The sequence below is a fragment of the Kogia breviceps genome, chromosome 14, assembly GCF_026419965.1.
Source record: "Kogia breviceps isolate mKogBre1 chromosome 14, mKogBre1 haplotype 1, whole genome shotgun sequence".
Lineage (NCBI taxonomy): Eukaryota > Metazoa > Chordata > Mammalia > Artiodactyla > Physeteridae > Kogia > Kogia breviceps.
In genome coordinates this window covers 54,386,367-54,410,539 of record NC_081323.1, presented here as the reverse complement: position 1 = coordinate 54,410,539, position 24,173 = coordinate 54,386,367, and the positions used below count along the sequence as shown (strand labels likewise).

Here is a 24,173-nt window from a genome sequence, read left to right as displayed (position 1 = left end):
ATGGCTATGGCTATGAAGAAGGGGGTCAGGGGTTTCCCACTTTGTCTCTGGTAGCCCTTGGCTGAGGGGAGGGAGGGGTTCCAAGGAGATCCGGGTTTGAAATGAATGCTGGGAGATGGGGGAAAGGCTGGATGGACTGCCAGGTCTTAAGGTCCCACCCCCTTGGGGAGGACATTCTCATCATGCTGGCCAGGGGGCATAGTGAGGGGACCTCCTGTGGGCCTCCTGTGAGGCTGGAGTGGGGGCTCCAGCTCAGCCCAGAGGGAGTGAGCTACTGCTCTCCTCCTCCTGCACACTTTGGTAAGTGGCAGCAGGACCCAGGGTCTGACTGCCCTCCCCCCACCGTGGGATACCCCTCCCCTCCTTGGGGACCCTGGGACCTGGTCTGATGACCTCACCCCTTAACAGGACGGGCAGCACTGGCAGAGAAGGGAGAAGGGGACCCAGCCCCCAGTAGAGTCTGTCTCCGTCCCCCATTCTGCCCCCTCAAGATCATACAGATGTGAGGGGAGCTTGCCCGGGCCAGCTGGAGGGCTCCTGACATTTGCCAGGGCGTGGGCGCGGCTGTTTGCGCCCCGAAGCTAGATGACAAAGTACACATCACGGAGGAAAAGGGTCAAACACCGGGGCGCGGCAACTAGGCAGGTTTTATTGACCAGACGGCCAGCCTGCTGGCAGAAGACATTCCGCCTGCGTCAGGCGTGGGGGCGCGGGCAGGGGCTGAGATCAGGACGGCTCTGGGGAGAGGCGGGGGCTGGCAAAGGCGGTTCCCTGCGCAGACCATGACTGAGCAGGAGACACTCCGAAGGCTCTGGAAAGAACAGAGGACCGTGGGAAGAGGGTTGTGCGACCTCCACTACCGCTCCCCCGACTCCCGAGGCTGGAAGAGCAGGGACTGCCCCAGGAAAGGCTTCCTCTATTGGGAGTCGGGGATGGAAAGGTTGTAGGGTGCCCTGTGGGCAGGCAGACGTGCGCTCCGGTCTCAGATTTCCCGAGACACCCTCGTCCGCTGCTGTCCCCGTCCCCTTCCTCTCCCCGCGTACCTGGCCTGCTCTTCAGAGGTCCAGGAGTAGGATCCCAGCCGCAGCTCCGGTTGGGGCGCGGACTTCGGGGCGCGCGGGCTGCGAGGCGCACTCACCGGGAGCGCTGCGCGGGAGCTTCTGCGTCGCACCTCCCACAGTTTCTGAACTCCGGAGGGAAGCAACAGAGCATTGCGGGCGGCGGGCCCCCCAGAGACGGTGGCAGATGGCCCCTGGGGGGACACGCCCAGGTCGAAGCCGTCCCAGGCAAGGGGCCCGGCAGCCGGGCGCAGTGCGCGGCGCCACACGTAGGGCGAGCGGCGCAGCCCCATTAGCAGGCCCGCGGCGCGGCCCACCGTGTGGTAGTGGGGACTCGCCACGTGCTTGTACCAGGAGGCGGCGGGCAGCGGCAGCAGCAGCAGCAACAACAGCAATGCGATCAGCCAGCGGCTCGCAGAGGGCCCCCGCCCGGGGCTCCGCACCCCCGTACCCCGCGCCAGGGTGCTCATGTTGACCACCGCCCAGAGGGCGGACCAGAAACTGGCTCAGTCGGGTCTGGGCGCGCAGTGTCGGGAAGCGGGAGTGCGGGAGGCTACCGGCTAGGAGTTGGTGCGGGTGGGTCCAGCTATAACTGCTCGGTGGCCCCGCCCCTGCTCGCCCCCGCGGTACCTGAGGGGCTCCCCAAGGGTAGGGGGAGGGATGAAGTGAGAGGAGGAGCCCAGACTGCGGGGCGGGGACGTGTGTTACTGAAGCACCCTCGCTGAGTGGGTCTCTAGGTAGAATTCATCTTGATGCTCTGCTGGGGGCTCCCCTGCTCCCCTCTCTTAGGCCCCTCTGCCTCTTCCCCACAAAGAGAAGAACTTCCAGGCATAGGGATGGCGGGACAGGATGTTCCCTGAGCCAGAGCTCTTGCAGGTGGGGCACAAGCAGAGCAAAGACAGGGAGGCCGGCAGAGCCCTACTGGGGTAAAGCAGGAGAGCTGATTGGTGGGGGCCCTCTGCACCACTCAAGACCCCTCTGTGTATGTCCCCCCTGGAGGGCTGTTCCCTGTCCTCAACTAACACAGCTATCAAATCTGTTCCCACACCCATTCCTCTCCTCCCTAACCCCTAGCTTCTCCCCAACAACCCACTTCCCAGCTGCAGCTGGCTGGATGCTTGCAACTGCAAGTTAGGCCACATCAAACCCTCTCTGAGACAGTGGTTAGGTTAGGCTCCCAGAATAAAGAGTCAGCCCCTCATACTGCCTGGGAAGGATAAGCTCTGCAGTCTTCCAGCCTCCTCTTTGGTTATGTTCCCCCCAAAAAACACTTTCTCTGGCCAGGACAGTCTCAATTCATTTGCCATACCCAACAACCCATGATTTTGCCCACCTTTGTGCTTCTGTGCCTGGGACATCCCATCCTTTTCAATCTGGCAAACTCCTACTCATCCTTCAGGATCCTGCTTAAATAGCCCTTCTCTGAATAGTGTCCCAGAGTATCCCTCTGTGCCTGCCTGGGCTTAATAGCCCCCTTCCAGAGGGCAGGGCCTGACCCATTCTTGCCTGAGTCCTAAACCAGGGAGGATGCATCCCTCAAAATAATCACACCTCACCCCACCCCCCAGCAACCACACCACTCACGGGGCACCTTCTAGATCCCAGACACCAGGGATCCTGAAATATCTTATTTTGATCTCCAAACAATGCCACAAGGTGGGACAATTATTGATTCCATCTACCAATGAAGAAACTAAGGCATGGGGAAAATTAACTTGTTCCAGGTCACCTGTTGGGTAAGCACTAGGGGGAGTGGGCCCCAACCTAGACCCCCAGCCTGAGAGTTCCAGTTTGGGGACCCCAGCTGCAGTGCTCAATGGAAACCTCCCATCCCCCTCCACCTGTCTCTTCAGCAAAAAGGAGGGGTGACCCCAGGGGAATGGGGGAACACAGTCTGAGTCTGTCCTTCCTCTCAGACCTGCATGTTGGAAGAGGAACACAGGGGCTGAGGGGTGCCGAGGATGGTGCCTGCTTCTGAGGCATGAGGGGAAGAGAGATTCTGGTGATCCCCTGGGGAGGTCTAGAAGCAGCAGCTGCAGGTCTCCTCACAAAGGCCCTGCAGAGCTGCTGAGAAATGTGTCCTGGAGCCCAGTGACCCAGGCTTGATGGTGGTGGGTGTGGGGGGAGGGGTAAGTGCCTCAACCTCTTCTGCCTCAGTTTCCTCATTTGTAAACTGGGGATAATCCTAGTCAGCTTGCTGTGAGTATTAAAAATCCAGGCTGGGACTTCCCTAGTGTGCAGTGATTAAGAATCTGCCTGCCAATGCAGGGGACACGGGTTCGATCACTGGTCCGGGAAGATCCCACATGCTGCAGAGCAACTGAGCCCGTGCCCCACAACTACTGAGCCTGCGCTCTAGAGCCTGTGAGTCACAACTACTGAGCCCATGAGCCACAACTATTGAAGACTGGGCTCCTAGAGCCCATGCTCTACAACGAGAGAAACCACCACAATGAGAAGCCCACGCACCACAACCCCCCCCACTCACCAACTAGAGAAAGCCTGCACTCAGCAACAAAGATCCAACGCAGTCAAAAATAAAAATATAATAAAATAAATTTTTTTAAAAAAGAAAAGAAATCCAGGCTGGGGGACTTCCCTGGTTGTCCAGTGGGTAAGACTCCACGCTCCCAGTGCAGGGGGCCTAGGTTCAATCACTGATCGGGGAACTAGATCCCACATGCATGCCACAACTAAGAAGTCTGCATGCGAAACTAAGACCTGGAGCAGCCTAAATAAATAAATATTTTTTAAAAAAATCCAGGCTGGGTCTTGACATCTTGACACTGTGCCTGGAACACAGTAGGTGCTCTATAAATGGCGTGGCTACCATCTAATTGCTGTTGCAGTTCTGGCGGCTGCCTAATCCCCTAAACTGTCAGAGAAATCCCTCTGATGGAGGAGTGACGGCGCTGGGACCAGGCAGGGAGCAGGTACAGAGGAAGCCACCTGCGCACCTGGAGGGGCCTGGAGGACTGCAGGGACCAGTGGGCTGAGTGGAAAGCTGCCCCCTCCCACCTCTGCCTCACTCTCCTGGGGCCCCTCCACCTTGAGAGCTGCCTGGAGTGCTTGGTGGGCAGGCAGTGCGGCACGAGCCGGCTGCCAGGGTCCCCTGCTGCTGCTGCCCCCTCCCTAATAAGGGGATGCAGGGGACTGCAGCCTGGGCAGACAGGGAGCTTCTGCAGGGAGAACGTCATCGATATGAAATCTGATCAATCATGGCCTATGCTGTAATGGATGTTTCTGCGCAGTTGGAAAATTTAAGAGAACTACAATTAGCAGCATGATAAATCTGAAAACGCAATATTGAGCAAAGAAAAAAATGCTCTGCACAATGATACGTTCAGTGTCTGAAGTTTAAATACCAGCAATCCCTCCCGCTTGTTTATGACTGTGAACCAGAGGGAGTGAAAATGTCAGGGTGCAGATGAAGGATGAAGTCCACATTGGGACAGAGCAGGGCAGCTGCCTGTCAGCTGGAGGTGTGCGGAAGGCAGGCAGGGAGGGAGCCCAAGGCTGGGTAAGGGAGAAAAGCACAGAACAACTTGATGGTCCCTGGTGGCTCCTAGTTTGCGGTGCTCAGGAAGAGAGGCTCTGTGCCCTACCCAGCCCTGACCCCAGGGGCCTAGGGACAAATGTCTCTGCCAGTCCTCCCCCACCCAGGACTCTGGAGCCAAAAGTCTATTGCCAGAGGAGGTAGTGGCCCTAATGGTCCATGAGAGCTGCCTTGTCTTTCTGGGGCTCACCACTCCTTTCATCCCCACACAGCCCCTTCTAGAAACTGACTGATCATGGCTTCTGACTATTTGCACACCACCTCCCCTGACACTGGACCAAGCCCTCCGGAGACTGGGACCACGTCTGCCTCATACTGATGGCCCCCATCCCAGGCACAGAGCCTGGCTGCCAACAGGAACCCCATCCTAATGACACAGTAAATGAGGAAATCTCTCCATTTTGTCATTTTAAAAATTATTATGTTTTATAATATCAAGGTCATATATAAGTCAAATGCTAGTATAAGGGACAGAATTAAGCTGTCTCTGTTCCAGGGGCAACTACTTCCAACTCTTTCAGCTATTTTTCCTAGTATTTGCCTCCATATTTTGAAATCATAAACTTAACTGCTACTCTAAAAATGGGTGGTCTTTTTAAGGAGGTATAAGATACTTTGAGTAAAGTGTGTACACCTTAACAATTGCATTTGTTACATATGCCTACACTTGTGTGCCCACAGCCCAGATCAAGGTAGAAAAGATTTCAGCTCCCTAGGGGGCTCCTTTACCCCACCTCCTAGCCAGAAGCCCCAGAATAACTCATCTATCACCTTGGATCAGAATTTTCTCAACCTCAGCATGATTGGCATTTGTGAGACTGTCCTGGGCAAGGTAGGATGTTGAGCAGCATCCCTAGCCTTTACTCATTTGTGTAGGCAGCAAAATAGCCCCTCTCCAAAGATATCTATGCCCTAATCCCTGGAACCTGTGAATATTTACTTTACATGGTAAAGGGGAATTAAAGTTGCAGATAAAATTGAGGATGCTAATCCACTGAATTTAATATAAGCAAAGCATCCTGAATTATCCAGGTGAGCCCAATGTAATCTCAAGGGTTCTTTAGCGTGGAGGAGGAAGGAAGAGTCAGAGAAGGAATGGTGACAATGGAAACAGAGGGTGAAGTGATGTGCTTTGCAGAAGGAGGAAGGGCCACGAGCCATGGGATGCAGGCTCCCCCTAGAAGCTGGAAAAGCCAAGGAAATGGATTCTCCTCTAGAGCCTCCAGGAGGAATGCAGCCCACCTGCACCTTGATTTTATCCCAATGAGACCCATTTCGAATTCCTGAATTCCAGAACTGTAATATAATGAATTTGGGTTGTTTTAAGCCACTGTGTTTGTGGTAATTTTTACAGCAACAATAGGAAACTAATGCATCAGTAGATGTCAATCCCACCCCACTCCAAAATGTCTCCAGACAACCAAAAATGTCTCCAGACATTTCCACGTCTCCTTGAGGCCAAAATCACTTCCAATTGAGAACCACTGAGATTATAAACTGCTGTTTTTAAATTTGCTTTTTTTTTAGGCATCAAATGGCTTCCTCCTAATTTATTAAATTTATTTATTTATTTTTGGCTACATTGGGTCTTCATTGCTGCGCGCGGGCTTTCTCTAGTTGCAGCAAGCAGGGCCTACTCTTTTTTTTTTTTTTCCGGTACGCGGGCCTCTCACTGCTGTGGCCTCTCCCATTGTGGAGCACAGGCTCCGCACATGCAGGTGCAGCGGCCGTGGCTCGCGGGCCCAGCCGCTCCGCGGCATGTGGGATCCTCCCAGACCGGGGCACGAACCCGCGTCCCCTGCATCGGCAGGCGGACTCTCAACCACTGCGCCACCAGGGAAGCCCCAGGGCCTACTCTTCATTGTGGTGTGCGGGCTTCTCATTGCGGTGGCTTCTCTTTGTTGTGGAGCACGGGCTCTAGGCGCATGGGCTCAGTAGTTGTGGCTCACGGGCTCTAGAGCACAGCCTCAGTAGTTGTGGCACAGGGGCTTAGTTGCTCCGCAGCATGTGGGATCTTCCCGGACCAGGGCTCGAACCTGTGTCCCCTGCATTGGCAGGCAGATTCTTAACCACTGCGACACCAGGGAAGTCCCATGGCTTTCTCCTAATTTAGATGAAGCTTTGGCTCTCTCCCACCCCAGTCACCTCACTTCTCATCTCTCCATCCTCCCAATATGATTTTATCATAATTTTTGGTTGACACTAGTCAGCATTTATATTATTCTGACCATGTAAATATTACTCTCTGCTGAGCCAAGTAGTGTACTATAATTACATTTTAATCTTGTTGATAGCTGTCTTATTATTTTTCTTTCCTTGTTTTTCTATATTCTTAGTTTGTTATTTCCCCCTAAATGCTCCAAGGAGCTCCAAGCTCCTTGCAATAAATTTTCCTGATTCTCAAGCACACAAGGAGATCACCCACCATCAGTTCCTTATTTACTCTGGAAATCTCCCTCTGGGAGCCCTTGGCCTCCTGCTCCAATCTGGATATCCACTCTCTAAGCCTCTGCACAGGCATCATTTGAATGGGGACATGGGAGCTAAATACTGTGTCCTTTTTATGTTGATGGCTTTATGCATTGATGGAAAGTTTTTCTAGGTGTATAATTTGTGGATGGAAATCATATTCCTTCAGAAATTGGAGAGAATTTCTAACTTCCAGTGTCCCAGGATTGTAAGTCTGATTCTCAATCCATCATACAGGTTTTTCTCCCTCCTTCCCCCCTCCCTCCTGAAGCTCTCAGGTCCGTTGCTTGACCTGTAGTATTCTGGTATTCCATGATGATGTCCCTCGCTGAGGGTCTTTTTTACTTGATTGGGTCCTTTCAACGTGGAGACTCATGTCCTTCAGCTCTGGCATATCTTGCCTTATTGGCTCTTTGATAATTTGCGCCTCTCCATTTTCTCTGTTCTCTCTGAAATTCCTATTAGTTAGATACTACACTGTCTGGATTCAGACTTCTATCTTCTTATTTTCTCTGTTTTCTATCTAGTTGTCTTGTTCTGCTTGCTGAGAGACTTCCTCAACTTTATCTTCCCACTTTGCTCTTGAACTTTTAGTTGTTGTAAGTTTTGTTTTGTTGGCCGCGCCATGTGGCATGTGAGGTCTTAGTTCCCTGACCAGGGATCGAACCCATGCCCCCTGCATTGGGAGTGCTGGGTCTTAACCCCTGGACCGCCAGGGAAGTCCCTGTTGTTATGTTTTTAATTTCTAAGGGCTCTTTCTTGTTCTCTGTTTTATGGTTGTTATGGTTGTTCAAGGCATCCTAGTCTCATTTCATGGAAGGAATATCCTTCTTGTGAATAGCATATATATATCCTTGGAGGGAGGAACATCTCTTGAATCTTTCTCCTCCTTTTAATCTCCACTGCCACTATCCAAGTTCAGGTCTTTCTCTCCTTTTCTGGGATTGCTTCTGTGGCATATATACATACATATATATATATATATATATATATATATATATATATATGTTTATGATCTGTCTAAAATTTCCTTCTGATCTCTGGATCTGCTTGTTTTCATCCCTGTATCACACACAGCAGGCTTTCCTCATGAGCGTGGAGATCATTGGTTGCCTGTCCACAGCTGTGAGTGAGACCCTGCAACACTGGTTGGCTGCTCCTTTTGGGGGGTGTGTGGCTTGCTGAGTGTGGGCTTCATTGTAGGGCAGCTGGACAGCAGGACAGCTTTTCTTTCTTTCTTTTTTTTTTTTTTTTTGACTTAAAACATTAGCAGTTTATTTTTCTCAAGTAACAAGTCTTGAAAATATTAAAACATTTTCCCTTCAGCGTTATCACATATCTTCTAAGGGTTAATGAATGAATAAAGGATTTCTCACAGTCATTGCATAACTTAGGTTTCTTCCATATATGCATTACTTAGAGGCTTTCTCACATTCTTCACAACCAGTTCTTTTCACTTAGCATTTGGTTGTATGTCTTAAAGATTGAGAGTTCACTGAAAGCTACTTTACATGGATATCATTAAAAGGGGGTTTACTGAGCATGAGTTGTTTCATGACACCAAAGGGGTAAGGATTTACTGAAACCTTGCCTGCAGACATTGCATTTATAGGGTTTTTCTCTAGTATGTATTCTTTTGTGTGCAATGAGATTACACTTTACACTAAAGGATTTTCCACATTGTTTACACTCATAGGGTTTCTCTCCCATTTGAGTTCCCATGTGTATTGTAAGGGACACATGCCTGCTAAAAGCTTTTCCACACTCACTGCACTTAAAAGGTTTCTTGTCCCTGGTATGGATTTTCATATGCCTCCTATGAGATAAGAGACCACGGAATGTTTTCCCACATTCCTTACATTCACGTTTCATTTTCATGTGAATTTTCTTGTGTAAAATGAGGAAAGATTTCACTCTGAAGGCTTTTCCACATTGATTACATGTAAAGGGTTTTTCTCCAGTGTGAATTCTCACATGTTCTTTAAGGCATGAATGATCCCTGAAGGCTTTCCCACAGTCATTGTACTTACAGGGTTTCTCTCCAGTATGAATTTTCTTGTGCATGATAAGGTTGGAGCTCAGCCTAAAAGCTTTCCCACACTTGTAAGTTTTCTCTCCAGTATGTATCCGCAGGTGTATCTTAAGAGATGACTTACTACTTAGGACTTTACCACAATGGCTACATTCAATGGATTTCTCTCCAGTGTGGATTCCCTTATGTCTTTTAAAATATGGGAAGGATACTGAAGGTTTTCCCACAATCATTGCATACTGGGTTTCTCTCCAGTATGTGTTATCTGGGTATGGTAAGCCTGGAGCTTCTACTGAAGGTTTTGCTGCATTGATTACATTTGTAGGCTTTTTCTCTTGAATGAGTCCCTGAATGTTGTCTGAGAAGTGAGCTATCTCGGAAGGGTTTTCCACAGTCATGGCATTCATAGGGCTTCTCTCCAGTATGAATTCTCTTGTGATGCATAAGGTAAGAGCTTGAGCTGTAGGCTTTCCCACACTCATCACACTTAAATGGTTTTTCTCCAGTGTAGGATCTCATGTGCAACTTAATGGATGAATGGCTCTGTAATACTTTACCACACTGATTACGCTCAAAAGGATTCTCTCTAATGTGAGTTTTTTCATCCTTCTTAAGGTGTTAGATTGAATTTAAGACTTTCCCCCAGTCACTGCATTCACAGGATGTCTCTTCTGTATGTTGTCTCTTATGCCCAGCTAAGTTAGAACTCCCGAGGAAGGCATTTTCATCTTTTTTACATTCATAAGAGTTTTCCTGAGGAAGAATTCCCTCAGGTGGCTTAAGATGTGAAGAATCTCTAAGGACTTTTGCAGAGTCAAGGTATCGATGGAGTTTCTTGCTAGGGTAAATTTTATTCTGAGTAATTCTAGATTTCACACTCAAGCCTTCAACAATTTCACTGCATTGAATGGGATTGCCTCCAAGAGTTTGTTCCTTCTTGCCATTGAGTGTATATTTCTCCAAAATACCTTGCTTTTGCTGTGGTTGTTTGGCTTTAAGGAGAATCAGCTCATCTGAACAGGTATCTTGGTGAAATCTTCTCTCTACTGTCTCCATTTCATCTTCCTGAGCCATCTGGGTGATGAGAGGAGGTTTGCTGAGTTGATGTCTCAGTGAAGCCAAGTTTCTATAGTTCTCCAGCATCACATCTCTGTACAGTTGTCTCTGAGATGAATTCAGCAATGCCCACTCCCCCTGGGTGAAGTCCATGGCCACATCCTCAAAGGTCATTGAGTTTTGTAACGCAGAGTGGAAGTTTTCCATCTCTGTGATCCTCTCATGGGCACAGGAAGGGTCTAAGACAAGCAGAGCGCATATAGTGGACAGATGTGGGGCTGCCATTTTGCAAGTTGGTAAGTAGTAAATATCCTCAGACAGAATCAGGAGAACAAGGATACTCCACTTATTGCTTATATGATCCACTCCAGGCAGGGCTTGAAAGACACAGAAATCCACAGGTCAGTGAGGTAAGAGCTTGGGCCAGGCTGATGTTCACATACATACAGCAAGCTTTCTGTCTCAGGACAGCTTTTCATTCCCTTATGAGGTATGAATATCTTTTTTCTGAGCTGGTGAGTTTCCTTAGTGGAAAATCCTCCAGTCTCCTGCTGAGGGTGAGTTGGAGGTGGATTGGGCCCAGGCCCCCAGACAATGCATGGACTTCCATGCACTCCTGTTTTCAGTCCCACCTTCAGTGAAACTTCTCATCGGGGTTCCCCCAAAGGTCTTAAGGATGCCTTGTAAAATGAGTCACCCTCCACCTTCTTTCTGTGACTCAACAATTTGCTTACATCTTACTGCTTGCTCCTCTCCTCTTCTTTGTGCTCATGGAAAGATAGTCTTTTATCCCTTTACTGTCCTTTCAGTGGGGTTTTGTGAGGGTGAGATGACACTTGCATGTGGCCAATCCACCAGGTTTAATTGGTGTGATGATCCCTGTTTTGCAAATGGAGGAAGCTAAAGGCTCAGTGAGCTGACCAAGGTCACCAGCAAATAAGTAGTCGAACTGGGGTGTCCAGCCCCCCTTTTTAAAAGAACTCTTACTTCTTTTGGCTGCGCAGCATGCAGAATTTTAGTTACCTGACCAGGGATCAAACCCGTGTCCCCTGCAGTGGAAGGGCATAGTCTTTTTTCTTTTTTAAAAATTTACTTATTTAATTAATTTACTTTTGGCTGCCTTGGGTCTTCGTTGCTGTGCACAGGCTTTCTCTAGCTGTGGCGAGCGGGGGCTACTCTTTTGCAGTGCACGCGCTTCTCATTGCGGTGGCTTCTCTTGTTGCAGAGCACGGGCTCTAGGCGCGCGGGCTTCAGTAGTTGTGGCACGCGGGCTCAGTAGTCGTGGCTCGCGGACTCTAGAGCGCAGGCTCAGTAGTTGTGGCGCACTGGCTTAGTTGCTCCGCGGCATGTGGGATCTTCCCGGACCAGGGCTCGAACCTGTGTTCCCTGCATTGGCAGGCAGATTCTCAACCACTGAGCCACCAGGGAAGCCCAAGGGCATATTCTTAACCACTGGTCAGCCAGGGAAGTCCTCTAGCCCATTTCTGATTCTAAAGCCCAAGCTCATCCACCCACAACACACCACCTCTTTTGTAGAAGGGTTCAGATACGGACTAGCCTCCTGTAAGAGCAGAAGGGAGGTCCTGAGTGTGCCTGGCCCCCAAGGGTAGTGAGGAGGCCCCCCAACAGCTGCAGAAACCCAAAGCCCCAGGATTCACAACCGTCCAATCAGCAAACCTGCCCTGTTTCTCTGCATCAAGCCTCCGGGCTTAGTTGGGTGGGCCCAGCCATGAAGAGGACAGGTTCTCTACCTGCCTTTCTATAGGGACTGGGGGAGACTGTTGCTAGTTCAGAGACTGATGTCACCACGTGTTGTCTTTTCTGATAGGGATTGCGTTTGTGTGTGCGCAAGCGCGTGTGTGTGTCCCAAATACAAAAGAAAGATCTGGGTTGGAAAGAGATTTTGGGCTCCTAATAGGGTTGCAATATTTAGTAAATAAAAATACAGGACTTCTGGTTAAATTTGAATTTCAGATGAACAACGAATAACACTTTAGTATAAGTATGACCCATCAACATTTGGAGCATTAAACATTTTGCTCTGGGAGGACAGAGCTGGCCCAAGACGAGGATCAGAGGAGAGCGGGGCCCGACGCCCAGAGCCCGGCACCGGACCTGCGGCTGACCTCCAACCTGTCCTCTCCGCCTAAAGCCCCCGGTGCCGATGGCACCGCTCTAGCCGGCGCCTCGCTGAGGCGGAAGTCTTGAGCGCACTTCCGCCAGGTGGGGCCGTTGCTGGGCGGGGGCGATGACGTCGCCCCGGAAGGGGCGGTCCCGCTTGGAGCCAATCGGTCCCGCGCCGCGCCGTGCCGTGCCGGCCGGGAGGGGGCCGGATCCCGGACCATGGCGGCGGCGGCGGCCCCGGAGGGGAGGCGCGCGGCCCTGGAGGCGGCGGTGGCGGCACCTGAGCGGGGCGGCGGGAGCTGCGTGCTGTGCTGCGGGGACCTGGAGGCCACGGCGCTGGGCCGCTGCGACCACCCGGTGTGCTACCGCTGCTCCACCAAGATGCGGGTGCTGTGCGAGCAGCGCTACTGCGCCGTGTGCCGCGAGGAGCTGCGCCAGGTGAGCTGCGCTGGCAGGGCCGCGTGTCGGGGCAACTGGGCGGGAGCGGGGGCGCGGCCGGGCGGGGCGGCTGGGCACCCGGCGGCCGGAAGGGGACTTTGCCTTTCTGGTGTCCGGCTGCAGGCCTAGTGGCGCCGGCTTCCAAAAGAGAGGCCTGGCGGGGCCAGCCGGGGCGGGATCCCCATCGTGGGGCCGACTTTGGGGCGTGTGGGGGCGGGAAGCAGGAGGTGGCCGAGCTGATTTGAAGAGGCAGTGGTCCTTGTGGGGACAGAGTCTGGGGGCTTTCCTCCTGAGCCCCGAGAATTCCTGCCGGGCCACAGGAGGGGCATGATCAGAGCAGGAGCTCCTAGACCTGCTCGTCTTTGGGAGATTATTCATCGGGGTCTCCATTCCGGTGGAGGCAACGGGGGAAGTGGGCACCTTCAGTGGCAATCTGTCCTGGAAGCAGAGGGTCAATCTGGGCGTTTCCAGCCTAGCTTTGTTTCTGGGCCTTTTTGGGTGACGCTGAGCAAACTCCTTCTGAGAATGGCATTTCCATCTATTAAGTGATGGTTGTACTCACCATCACCACCAAAGGGGAAGGCAGAACCACTGAGGTCTCCTCAGAGTGCTTGGTGGGTGGGGATAAAAGTGTTAGGAAGTTTTCCTCCTTGCCCGTTCCACCTGGTGGTGGGGCGGCGGGGTTTGGGGCGGGGGGGGGCTCAGCTCCAGAATGGAGGAGAGGGAGTTTCTGATTGTCCAGACTTGGAAGCCCTAGTGAGGTCAGAGAGCACCACGGAGCTTTCTCCCACCCTCCCCGCAATGCCAGCTGCTGGCTGGGAGCACCTAGCTGGAGCTCCCTTGGTTTGCTGTGCTTTGAGATATGTTTGCTTCCAGAGTTGTGAAGTTCCCCTGGTTTGTTCATGTAAAGCTTGGGCTGGTGACATCTGCCAGGGAATCTGACTTTCTTTTTCCTAGAAGTGATGCAGAAACGACATCCTTTCTTCACTTTTTTTTTTGAAAGTAGATTTTTATGTTAAAGGAGCCAAGAAAATGCTGTAATCCCATGAGCACTCTGTGGGCACCTACTCTGTGCCCTATCCGAAAAAGACACTTGGAGATGCTGTCAGTCTATAATGGGGTGCACAGAGATGCACCCGGACCTGGGAGGGATCTGGGGTGCAGGAGCAGTTGGGGAAACCTTGGGTCTGTGACTTAGTCAGAAGGCTCCTCCCAACTTCACCAGATCCTGCCTTGCCTTCCAGTCTTGCATAACGTGATGTGACTCTTGAATGGCCAGGTTTCCCAGCACACCTGTAGCTTCCTTCCAGGCAGGCAGGCAGGCAGGCAGGCACGAGTAGCGGAGGCCCCGGCCCTGGGCACTGCGGGTCTCACTGAGGAAGTAAGCAGACACCTATATATGGGTGCTGTAGCTAGCATCTGGCCTCTCTCATACCTTGTGGGTCCCATACCCTCCAAGGGCTCTGTGGCAAGGGGATGTGGACATGAGCTTTCAGCTGGCTCCAGCTGGGGTGTGGTTTGGCATCAGGTGCCCTGGCCAAGTCTGGCCTTCCTCTCAGGCCTGCTCCTAGTTGCTAGGCAGCAGGAGGGTGTTCTGGGAAGTTTGGGAAGATGATGCTCCTCTCCATTCATCCTGTTTCCCTCTCACTCTTGAACTCTGAACGCCCCCGTATCCCTTCCGTTCCCTTGCTGAGTCCTGCACTGTCCTCTGAATATGTCCTGTGTCCCATGCCTGCTCGGAAATCCCACAGCAGCCCCTAACCCCTGAACCCTGCCTCTCCTCTGTCTCTTTAATGGGACTAAGTCTTTGTAAAAAATTGGGAGGAAAGTGTGCCAAAATGCTTTTTGGGACAGGCCAGCTCCGTTTGCTGGTTAATTCCTACATCTTGACCTGGTGCCTCCCTGTGCCAGCCGGGGTGAGGAGCCAGATCAGTTAGATTGCCCGACACTTGCTCAGGGTGGAGGCCGAGGCAGGCTCCCAGCTGATGGGCAGCAGCAAGCAGCACTGGTCTTGAGGGCACGCTGGCTGAGACCGTTGTCAAGTCCTGGGTTCCTGTCTTCCCTGGTCGTATCTTTCCCACCGGCCACTTTCTTCTAAAAGACAATTCTTGTCTTACTTTCCACCTTGCTCTGATCCCTGGTGATGTCGAAGAGGCTTGATGGGGCTGCTGTACAAAGTGGGATGTGTCTGAGCTAGGAGGGGCCCTGCAGGCCACCTGGTACAGCCCCACTGCCCAATTTCATAGGTAGGAATTGGGAGGGGAAGCTGAAGGCAGGTCAGGAGGCAGGACCTGCTGACTCAGGTCATGTACTTCTGTTGTCCCTGCCCCCTCTCCACCAACCTGGTCTTGGCCCGCCTCCTCTGAGAGGACCTGCTTGTCCACGTCTGGCTCCTTGGGTCCCTGTACTCTCCCCGTCCAGCTGCTCTCACACTGGTCGTTGCTGACACCCATCCCCGTCCTCTCACTCACTCATTCTCCGTGAGTGCTCGCTGCACGCTGGGAGTGGGGAGCAGCAAGGCCCCAGGTAGAAACCCCTGTGGTGGGGGAGTACGAGGGGACTTGTGCCCCCATCTGCCTCTCCTCAGGACCTGATCTTCTTGGGGCCCACCCAGAGGCACCCTTACCCTGTTAGTCGTTTACTACCTGGCCCACTCAGGGGCTGCCCAGGATGGTCCCTCCTCAAGTATCTAGGCCTAGCCTGTACCTCTGTCCTTGGACCCATGATACCCTCCCATCAGGGTGATCACCAGGGTGGGTGGGTCTTGGGCCACATTGGTTGGATCCCTAGCGGGTTCCTGCCCATCCCTGGCCAGGCCACCACACCCTCATCCTCCTCCATCCATGCAGTTTTGTGTCTCACCTCATCCTCTGCTGAGGGCAGGGACACAGTGTAGCCATTCCAGGCTGCACTGCCATCCCATCATCTGGTGCAGGCCCGGGGGGCCCAGTCCTGGTCCCAGCCTGTCTGTGAGGGGCAGTTAGCATTTCCCCATCCCACCCCCCAGCTCCAAACCTGCTCACTCTCATTCTCAAACAAACACTTTCCCAAGCCTCTTCTGTGGTTCCAATCTCTTCCTGAGCCAACCCAGTGTCCCCCTTCTAGCCTGGCTCAGGTGTGCCCAGCCTGGGCTGCCCTACCAGACTGCTCGGGAGGGACAGACACCCGACCCAAGCTGACTATCACTCAGTCCACGGCAAGGGTGCTCACAGCCCAAGGAGAGACACCACCTGTGGTGGATCAGAGCAGACCTCTGAAAGGAGGGTGCCAGGGTGACGGGGTGGGGGTGGAGCGGGGGCCCTCCCAGCACAGGTTTCTCTGGGAGGGAAGTTGTTCCTCTGCTGAGTCTGTTGAGCTTGGATGCTTGTTGGCAGTTTTGGGGCTCCCCTCGAGGCTGGGAATATGGGCACCAAATCCCAGTGGTTAGTTCCTTGTGCTCTGTGCTCCTCCAGCAGCATCCTGAGTGGTTCATGGCCCTGCACCTGCAGGCACCTACCCCCAGGCAGGAACTGGGGTCTGTGCTGGAAAGGCACCCTTGGGAGTGGTTGGAAGGCAGGGCTGGATGTGGGCTTGCTCTAGGAGGGCAGATCCCATGAGAAGAGGCCAGTGGAAGGCTTGGGGACCTTCCCTAAGTCCCTTCGGGATCTGCGGAGAAAACCGGGGCAGAGGGTGCGTAGAGTGACCCTTTGGAGGCAGAGCCAAGACCTCCCTGTGAAGATGGGTCACAGGGTGCAGCTGGGATGAGGTGCGCTCAGCGTGTGGCAGAGGCAGGGGTGGGCAGCCATGTTCATCCTGCCCATTTTGCCAGACATGGTAACAAGGGGAAGAAAGGCCTGTTGGGGTGTTGTCCATTCCCCTCACCCTGCTCTGACCCTCCAGAATGGCTGTGGCTGGACCATGATGCTTCCCTTGGGCTCCTGTGGGGGCGGGTGGGGGCCAGGCTTGGTTGTCAGCCTGCTCTCCACACCGCCAAGCATGTCCTTACAAGTAGAGGCTGAGCTCCCCATCTCCTTCCCCAGAGCCCCCAGGGAACCAGTTTTAACCACCCTGCTGTTGGGTATGGTGTAACCACCCACTCTCCCCAGCTAGTCCCAAGTTCATGGCCACCCTGTTCCCAGACATCCTCCCTGACTGGGCCTAAACCTAACAGGGGTGATCTTGATGTGGCCTTTGCCAAGGAAAGGCTGTCCCCCTGGGTGTGCTGGTAAGGACTCTGAGCTGAGGTGAGTGGCCAGCTCCAGGCTGAGGGACAGTGGTGGATCAGAAAGGGGCATGGAGAGGAGATGGGCCAGTGTGGTCTTGATGCAAGGGGGAGGGGGCAGAAAGAAAGGGGGACTGGAGGATGAGGGAGCCCTGGAGGGAGCAGTGCCCTTGTTGACTCAGAGGGTAGGCCTGAGCCTGTGCGGGGGCTCTGGGGGCCAGGCTGGGGGCATTGGGACAGGGGTCTTGTCATCGTCCAGTGCCAGGGTCTGTGGAGAGGCAGAGCAGGCTGCCGGGCTAGGCCCAGCAGGCTTTACCTGAGAGTGCTGGAGACCCCTGAGAAGTGGCCAGGCTGCAGAGGTGTCCACATCAGCACACTAGCTCTTCTGTTTGGCACCCCCAGACAGCCCAGTTAACAGGTAGGAAGCTGGCCAAGAACGGGCGGGGGCCATGAACGAGTCCTGTGGGGGAACCCTTCTCCCCCTTTGCCATCATGGAAGCATCATGTGTGTGTGGAGGGTAGCCAGGCCTTGACGCATGCAATCTGGCCTGGTAGCATTCACCGTTTCCTTAGCTGCTCCTTGGACTGTGTCTCTTCTTTCTCCTGGTGAAAGTCATCCTGTGCCCAATACCCATGTGATTAAGCTCCGGTTTGCCTGGCTGTCTGATCCCTGTCTCTGCCCCTGGGGTGGCCTCTGTCTTTCTGGCAGGTGCCAGTTTGTGGATGAGTGTGGAGCCAGCTGCCCCCTGGTGGTGAGGCCAGCCGCTGCATCTCTGTCCTGGCAACCCTAGGTGGGCGGGCTGCGGTGGGGAGAGGAGCCAGGGCTGGCCCAGGCTGGCAGAGGGTGCTTCCTGCTGGGACCTGCCTCAAGACTCCCAGGAGGGGCCCTGAGTGCCTCCCTTTCTCCTCAGCCTGAGCGTCCATGGTCCGGCTCACCAGTCCCTTTTGCTTTCGGTTTCAGGTGGTCTTTGGCAAGAAGCTTCCTACCTTTGCCACAATCCCTATCCATCAGCTTCAGCATGAGAAGAAGTATGACATCTACTTTGCTGATGGAAAAGTGTTTGCCTTGTACAGGTGAGAGGAATTCTTGGCCTGGGTTTCTGAGGGTCTGTGGGATGTTTTGTGGTGGGGAAGGACACATCTTCGTCACCTCCTCTGCTCCTCATGTCCCTCAGCCGGGAGGGGGCACTGGTGTGGTACAGATGTCAGGGCCAGGTGGCTGGTTTCTATCATTGGTTTTCTCTACTGTAATGGGGGATGCTCACAGTTCCCCTCCTGGGGTGGTGGTAAAGCGGGCAGTGGGCGACAAGGGGTGAATTCAGGGAAGGCACACAGCCCTGCTTTCTGGGGCTCTTTGAGGTGCTCGGGAGCTCCTGCAAATCAAGCTCTTAGCCTATGGCGGAAAAACCTCATAAAGGGGTACAGTTATCTTGGGGGTGGTCCTCATCTTCCAGGTGAGGGGGCAGGTGCCTATGTGGGCTCAGTCATCATGTCCATCTGATGCAGGGGTCAGTCTCCTGGATCGTGGACCCAGCCCCACCCCCGTGGCCTTGTTCAGCTCAGGCCCTGGGCCCAGCACCATCTGGCTCAGAGTGCTGAAATGCACGGGGTGGCAGGAGTGACCATTCTCCTGGCTCCCGCTTCCAGGGCGTCTGCAGGGGTGTTTGGTGAGGGGCCATGGGGAGGTTCTAGTGCCCCTCTGGACAGTGATGCTGAGTGCCCTCGGGGGGACTGGTGGCTCTTGATGTCTCCTTAGGCAGCTGCTGCAGCATGAGTGCCCACGGTGTCCTGAGCTGCCGCCTTTTGGCCTCTTTGGGGACCTGGAGCAGCATATGCGGAAGCAGCATGAGCTATTCTGCTGCAAGCTGTGCCTCAAACACCTCAAGGTGAACCCTATCCCACGGCACCTGCCTGGGGATCGGGCATTCAGGGAGCACCTGGTGGAGGTGGGTGGAGGCCAGGCCCAGTAGAGGCTAGCACAGGGTGCTCGGCCAGACAGCTGTGAGCGGCTTGTTACTGCCTCTGGCCCTGGACAGGCCAGATCCCCAGGGTTCCCCAGATCCCCAGCTCTCCTGCTTCACAGAGCTTGCCAGGCTGCTGGTGTGTGGGGCTTTGGGGCAGAACTGATGCCACAGGGTCCCCTGCATTGTCGGGCTGTGGGAAGGGGTGGGAGGCCTGGGAGCCCCCACCCCATTCCCAGCCCCCCATTCCCTGCAGATCTTCACATACGAGCGCAAGTGGTACTCGCGCAAGGACCTGGCTCGGCACCGTATGCAGGGGGACCCCGACGACACGTCGCACCGTGGGCACCCGCTCTGCAAGTTCTGTGACGAGCGCTACCTGGACAACGACGAGCTGCTCAAACACCTGCGTCGCGACCACTACTTCTGCCACTTCTGCGACTCAGACGGGGCCCAGGACTACTACAGGTGGGAGTGGGCGCATGGCAACCTTGGGACGCCCAAGTGGGCTGGGCGAGGGCCCCTGCTGATACCCGATTCCTGGCAGCGACTACGCATATCTGCGTGAGCACTTCCGAGAAAAGCACTTTCTGTGCGAGGAGGGTCGCTGCAGCACCGAGCAGTTCACCCACGCATTCCGCACGGAGATCGACCTCAAGGCCCACAGGACGGCCTGCCACAGCCGGAGCCGCGCCGAGGCCCGCCAGAACCGCCAGATCGACCTGCAGTTCAGCTACACGCCGCGACACTTGCGCCGGAACGAGGGTGAGCGGGGCCCCCAAGGCAGGGTTCACATTGCAGAGCCCTGCTCTGGAGGCCTCAGACCCAGGTCCTGATCCGACCCCTCACATGTGAGGGGGGACAAGGGACAAGCCTGTTGAGCCTGTGTTCCCCCAGTCCATTGAGGAGCCCCAAGCACCTGAGCAAGTTGGGACAGGAAGCTCTTCACTGGCTCCTGAAGGGTCTCAGATCTGCTGTTCTAGGGTCCCCGGGACTCTTCCCCAGGTCAGGAGGATTACTGAGTGCCCACTGTGTGTAGGTCCCTCCTGGGACTGTGGGGCCAGCAGGCCAAGGCCCCTCTCCCAGCCTAGTTCTTGCTCTGACCTGGTGCCTAGACTAGAGGCGCAGGACCACTGTGAACCCTGAGAGGTGTCTGCGCCCATCCCCCAGGTTCAGGCGCTGTGGTGGGTGGGGAGGCCTCTGCTGTCTAAGCCGGAGCACTGGCCTCGGTCTGGCCTGGGCCCGTGACGGGCTGTGTGCTGGCCGCAGGGGTCGTTGGTGGCGAGGACTACGAGGAGTTGGACAGGTACAACCGCCAGGGCCGCATGGGCCGGGCCAGCGGTCGCGGAGCCCAGCAGAGCCGCCGAGGAAGCTGGAGGTACAAGAGGTGGGAGGATTTGCGTGCCGCCGGGACTTACATTCTCCTGGCACCACCCCTGAGGCGGTTGGCAGCAGCCAACATCTGGGCTGGGGATAAGCACCGCCGTCAGGGGACTTTGGCTTTCTGGCCTCTGGTGTCCTGGGCATGGCAACAAGGTCTGCTCGGTGTCCTCAGTGAAGATTCCTTCAGTTTCCCCTAGTTTTAGCCAGAGACACCAGGACCCTGCAGATTGGGGTGGTAAGGGGGGTCCTGGGTCATTGGGGGTTCAGTGCAGTTGTGCCGTGAAGACCCAGCGTGGCAGGCACGCACTCAGGCTGGGCAGCCCCCGATGGCCGGGTTGGATTGAGGCATCTGTGGACCCCAAATGCTACTCCAGAGAATAGTGCCGGGTGTTGCCCAGGGAGCCAAAGCTTGAGGCTGGCAGGATGATGGTCCAGCTCCCTCCACAGCGCCCTCTTCTGGCCAGGGAGGCTGGGCTGGCACCGGTTCCGCTGGCTCCTGGCAGGCAGCCTCCTGGTGTCCAGGCTTCCCAGGGGCAAGGCCCCTCCCCAGCCCCTCGTCCTGCATGTCACTGTAGTCCTGGGCCTTGCCCAGCCTGAAGTCATCCCCATCCCAGGGAAGAAGAGGACCGAGAAGTGGCAGCTGCCATCCGGGCCTCGGTGGCCGCGCAGCAGCAGCAGCAGCAGCAGCAGCAGCAGGACACACGCAGGAGCGAGGACCAGGAGGAGGGCAGCAGGCCCAGGAAGGAGGAGGCAGGTGCGCGGGGTCCTGAGGAGCCCCGGGGCCCCCGGCGCCCGCCCCGGACTCAGGGTGAAGGCCCAGGTGAGTGGGCCTTCCCTGTAGGCAACTCTACTCTGGTGCAGGAGGTGGGAGGTGGGCTCCTGATCAGCGTGGCGGTGCCCAGACTGGCAGGGCCTCCACCCACAAGGCCAGTGAGAACCCATGTGCTCTCCAGTCACTCCAGAGGGTCTGATCCTGCCCTTCAGCATTGGTCAGCCCTGACCTAGGGTTCTTTTGTGTCTTGTAGGCTCCAAGGAAGGCTCAATAAATGGTCCTGTGAGCCAAGAGGCCTTGCCAGCAACTGGCTCGGCTGCAGGAGCCACATTCCCAAGGTACATGTGTGCACAAACCGGGGCTCCTATCTAAGGTGGGTGGAGGGTGGGTGCTGGGCAGGCCAGGGCCGGGCAGGCCACTGACCCCTCTTCCCTCCTCGGCACAGTGCTCTCCCATCCCCCACTTCGAAACTCAAGGATGAAGACTTCCCCAGTCTCTGTGCCTCCACTTCTTCCCCCTGCTCTACAGCAGCTGCCCTGGGCCCCGTGGGGCTGGCACTGGCCTACTCTGTCCCCGCCAGGGGCAGGAGCACCTTCCAGGAGGAGGACTTTCCTGCCCTGGTGTCCTCTGCCTCCAAGCCTCGCACTGCCCCCACCAGCCTCATCTCTGCTTGGAACAGCAGCGGCAGCAAGAAGGTGGCGCATCCAGCCCCAGGGGCCCAGTCTGCTAGTGGGGGATGCCAGCCCCCCAGGAAGGCTGGGAAGGGGGGTAAGGGTGGTAAAAAGAGCGGACTGCCCCGCGCGGAGGAGGAGGAGGAGGAGGATGGCCGCTCCAGCCTCACCACCCAGGAGCTGCGGAGCGTGCCCACGACAGTCGCTGTCTCTTCCCTGCTGGCCGTGGCCTCCACCCAGACCTTCACCAAGGTCGGCAAGAAGAAGAAGGTGGGCTCCGAGAAGTCGGGTGCCTCATCTCCCCCACCACTGCCCCCTGACAAAGATGGGCCCCCCGGGGCTGAGCAGGCCCCCACGGCCCCCACTGGCAGAGCTGAGGGGTCAGCTGCTGTCATTGTCAACGGACACACAGAGGGGCTGGTCCCAGCTCGGAGCACCCCCAAGGAACCCCCTGGGCTCCCGAGGCCCCTGGGGCCCCTCCCCTGCCCCACGCCCCAGGAAGACTTCCCAGCGCTCTGCGGCCCCTGCCCGCCCAGGATGCCCCCGCCCCCAGGTATGTGTGCCTGGCTCAGGCCTGCTTTTGGGCATCTGGGAAGGGGCCAGGTTTTTGAGTCAGGCTGGAGCCCCTGGGCCCAAGAGGAGCATAGCCTGAGGCTGTGCAGGTGCAGGTGGGGAGAGATGAGCCTTTGCGGTGGTTTCCAGCTGCCTTGGAAACCTGGCGGCCAAGTCTGGATGCAGGCTCCATTTCTGTGAGCTGCGTGACTTTGGTCTGCCACATAACTTCTCTGCATCGTTTTCCTCCCGGTAAATCGGGGCACTCCTAGCACCCTCTTGAGATGAAGGCAAATGAGTTAACTTAGGCCAGGATTCTCCACGAGGGAGCACAGCATGCATACCAGCTCTTGGCATCATCAGGCCCTGGGCCTGCTTTGCGGGGGAGGTGCGGTTGTAGACAAAGCCTGACCCTGACCCTGGTGAGATGGGCAGCTTATGGGAAGTGGGGGACCAAGGCTTGTCTGCCTGGTCAGCAAGGGTCACGTCTTGAGATCTTCCTGTGTGCCCCCCTATCCTCCACAGGCTTCAACACCGTGGTGCTCCTGAAGGGCGCTCCGCCTCCACCTCCACCAGGTCTGGTGCCCCCCATCAGCAAGCCACCCCCCGGCTTCTCTGGCCTTCTGCCTAGTCCCCACCCGGCCTGTGTCCCTAGCACTACGACCACCACGAAAGCGTAAGTGTGGGTGGGCCACCTGACCTCATGCCCCTGTGGGGAGAGTGCCCTCACCTTGGGCCACTCCAAAGACTGAAGCCTCCACCTCCTCCCTGTGTCCCGATTCCAAACCCAGGCCAACACCCGTGCCACGGGCCTACCTGGTCCCCGAGAACTTCCGGGAAAGGAACCTGCAGCTCATCCAGTCCATCAAGGACTTCCTGCAGAGCGACGAGGCCTGCTTCAGCAAGTTCAAGAGCCGCTCGGGGCAGTTCAGACAGGTCAGGCAGGCGGGGGTGTGGGGGCCAGCCCGGCCACCTGGGGCCCAGGCCTGGGCCGGCTGTGACTGGGTCTGGCTCTGGGTGGCAGGGCGTGATCTCCGCAGCCCAATATTACAAGAGCTGCCGGGACCTGCTTGGGGAGAACTTCCAGAAGATCTTCAACGAGCTGCTGGTGCTCCTGCCCGACACGGCCAAGCAGCAGGAGCTGCTGTCTGCACACACAGACTTTCGAGGCCGTGAGAGGCCTCCCGGCACCAAGGCCAAGAAGAACAAGAAGAGTGCATGGCAGGCCAGCACCCAGCAGGCGGGCCTGGACTGCTGCGTGTGCCCCACCTGCCAGCAGGTGCTCGCGCACGGTGATGTCAACAGCCACCAGGCACTGCACGCCGCCCGGGACGACGACTTCCCCTCCCTGCAGGCCATCGCCAGGATCCTCACGTAGCTCCGGATGTAGCTCCTGCCAGCGCAGGCAGGAGCCGCCACACCCATGAGCCTCCTTTCTCCCTCCTCCTCCCTCTGGGCTGCCAGGCAGCCAGGTGAGGCCCTGGTGAGGCCACCCGCTCAGGCCTCTCAGCTGGCCGGCCTGCCAGGGATCACCAGGAAGTCCTGCCCCACCCTGTCAGCACATCGTCATACAGGAGTCCATCTGGTTTTCTCCTGGGAACTGGAGAAAGACCCCTGCCTCAGCAGCAGGCTGGTCTGGGTTTACATTCTCATGCTTTTGGAAGGTGCTGGGGAGGGAAGGGCTTGGGATTCCAGGACCTGTGTGTGCTGTCAGAGCCGGTGGCCATGGTGGCCCGATCTGGGACCACCTGAGCCTGAGGGCTACGGCACCGTGGTCCCTGAGCTGTGGGGCCACGGGTGCTGGAGTCAGATGTTGAGTGTGTTGTGTAAACAGTTGGTTGTTTCGTTATTCAAGAACGTTCAGGATTAAAAGCAGACACGAAATTGTGCTACTTGAAGT

General features: G+C 55.7%; 3 protein-coding genes across 5 annotated transcripts; 1 reads left to right on the top strand and 2 right to left on the bottom strand.

Moving 5' to 3' along the window:
• Nucleotides 1-629: 629 nt before the first annotated feature.
• Nucleotides 630-1,618, bottom strand: NPW (neuropeptide W). Its single transcript, XM_067012582.1, has 2 exons — nucleotides 1,044-1,618; nucleotides 630-811 (listed from the first exon to the last, which is right to left on the bottom strand). The coding sequence occupies exons 1-2, from the start codon at nucleotides 1,526-1,528 to the stop codon at nucleotides 727-729; spliced, it is 570 nt and encodes a 189-aa protein (XP_066868683.1). The 5' UTR covers nucleotides 1,529-1,618; the 3' UTR covers nucleotides 630-726.
• A 6,998-nt stretch (nucleotides 1,619-8,616) lies between these two features.
• LOC136792520 (zinc finger protein 726-like) lies at nucleotides 8,617-10,456 on the bottom strand. The gene is given in 2 exon segments (XM_067012581.1): nucleotides 8,617-9,318; nucleotides 9,320-10,456. Coding segments are annotated over 2 exon segments (1,839 nt in total).
• A 2,044-nt stretch (nucleotides 10,457-12,500) lies between these two features.
• Nucleotides 12,501-24,171, top strand: ZNF598 (zinc finger protein 598, E3 ubiquitin ligase). 3 transcript variants are annotated; one of them, XM_059038236.2, is made up of 12 exons: nucleotides 12,501-12,733; nucleotides 17,896-18,008; nucleotides 18,691-18,820; nucleotides 19,152-19,363; nucleotides 19,443-19,660; nucleotides 20,165-20,273; nucleotides 20,893-21,098; nucleotides 21,304-21,388; nucleotides 21,496-22,274; nucleotides 22,799-22,949; nucleotides 23,065-23,209; nucleotides 23,298-24,171. In XM_059038236.2, exons 1-12 carry the CDS (start codon nucleotides 12,515-12,517, stop codon nucleotides 23,649-23,651), a joined length of 2,721 nt encoding a protein of 906 aa, XP_058894219.1. In that variant the 5' UTR covers nucleotides 12,501-12,514; the 3' UTR covers nucleotides 23,652-24,171. The 3 variants fall into 3 exon arrangements, with proteins under 3 accessions (XP_058894219.1, XP_058894218.1, XP_066868681.1); XM_059038235.2 differs by having other exon boundaries at nucleotides 20,165-20,282; XM_067012580.1 differs by lacking the exon at nucleotides 18,691-18,820 and having other exon boundaries at nucleotides 12,636-12,733; nucleotides 20,165-20,282.
• The last annotated feature ends 2 nt before the right edge of the window (nucleotides 24,172-24,173 follow it).

What these genes read in the sequence shown, in the direction of transcription:
- NPW (XM_067012582.1), bottom strand. Translation starts at nt 1,528, where the DNA reads ATGAGCACCCTGGCGCGGGGTACGGGGGTGCGGAGCCCCGGGCGGGGG. An exon ending in ACCTCTGAAGAGCAGGCCAG is followed by an intron (nt 812 to 1,043) that starts GTACGCGGGGAG and finishes TGTTCTTTCCAG; the next exon opens with AGCCTTCGGAGTGTCTCCTG.
- ZNF598 (XM_059038235.2), top strand. Translation starts at nt 12,515, where the DNA reads ATGGCGGCGGCGGCGGCCCCGGAGGGGAGGCGCGCGGCCCTGGAGGCG. An exon ending in GCCGCGAGGAGCTGCGCCAG is followed by an intron (nt 12,734 to 17,895) that starts GTGAGCTGCGCT and finishes TTTCGGTTTCAG; the next exon opens with GTGGTCTTTGGCAAGAAGCT. An exon ending in TGTGCCTCAAACACCTCAAG is followed by an intron (nt 18,821 to 19,151) that starts GTGAACCCTATC and finishes CATTCCCTGCAG; the next exon opens with ATCTTCACATACGAGCGCAA.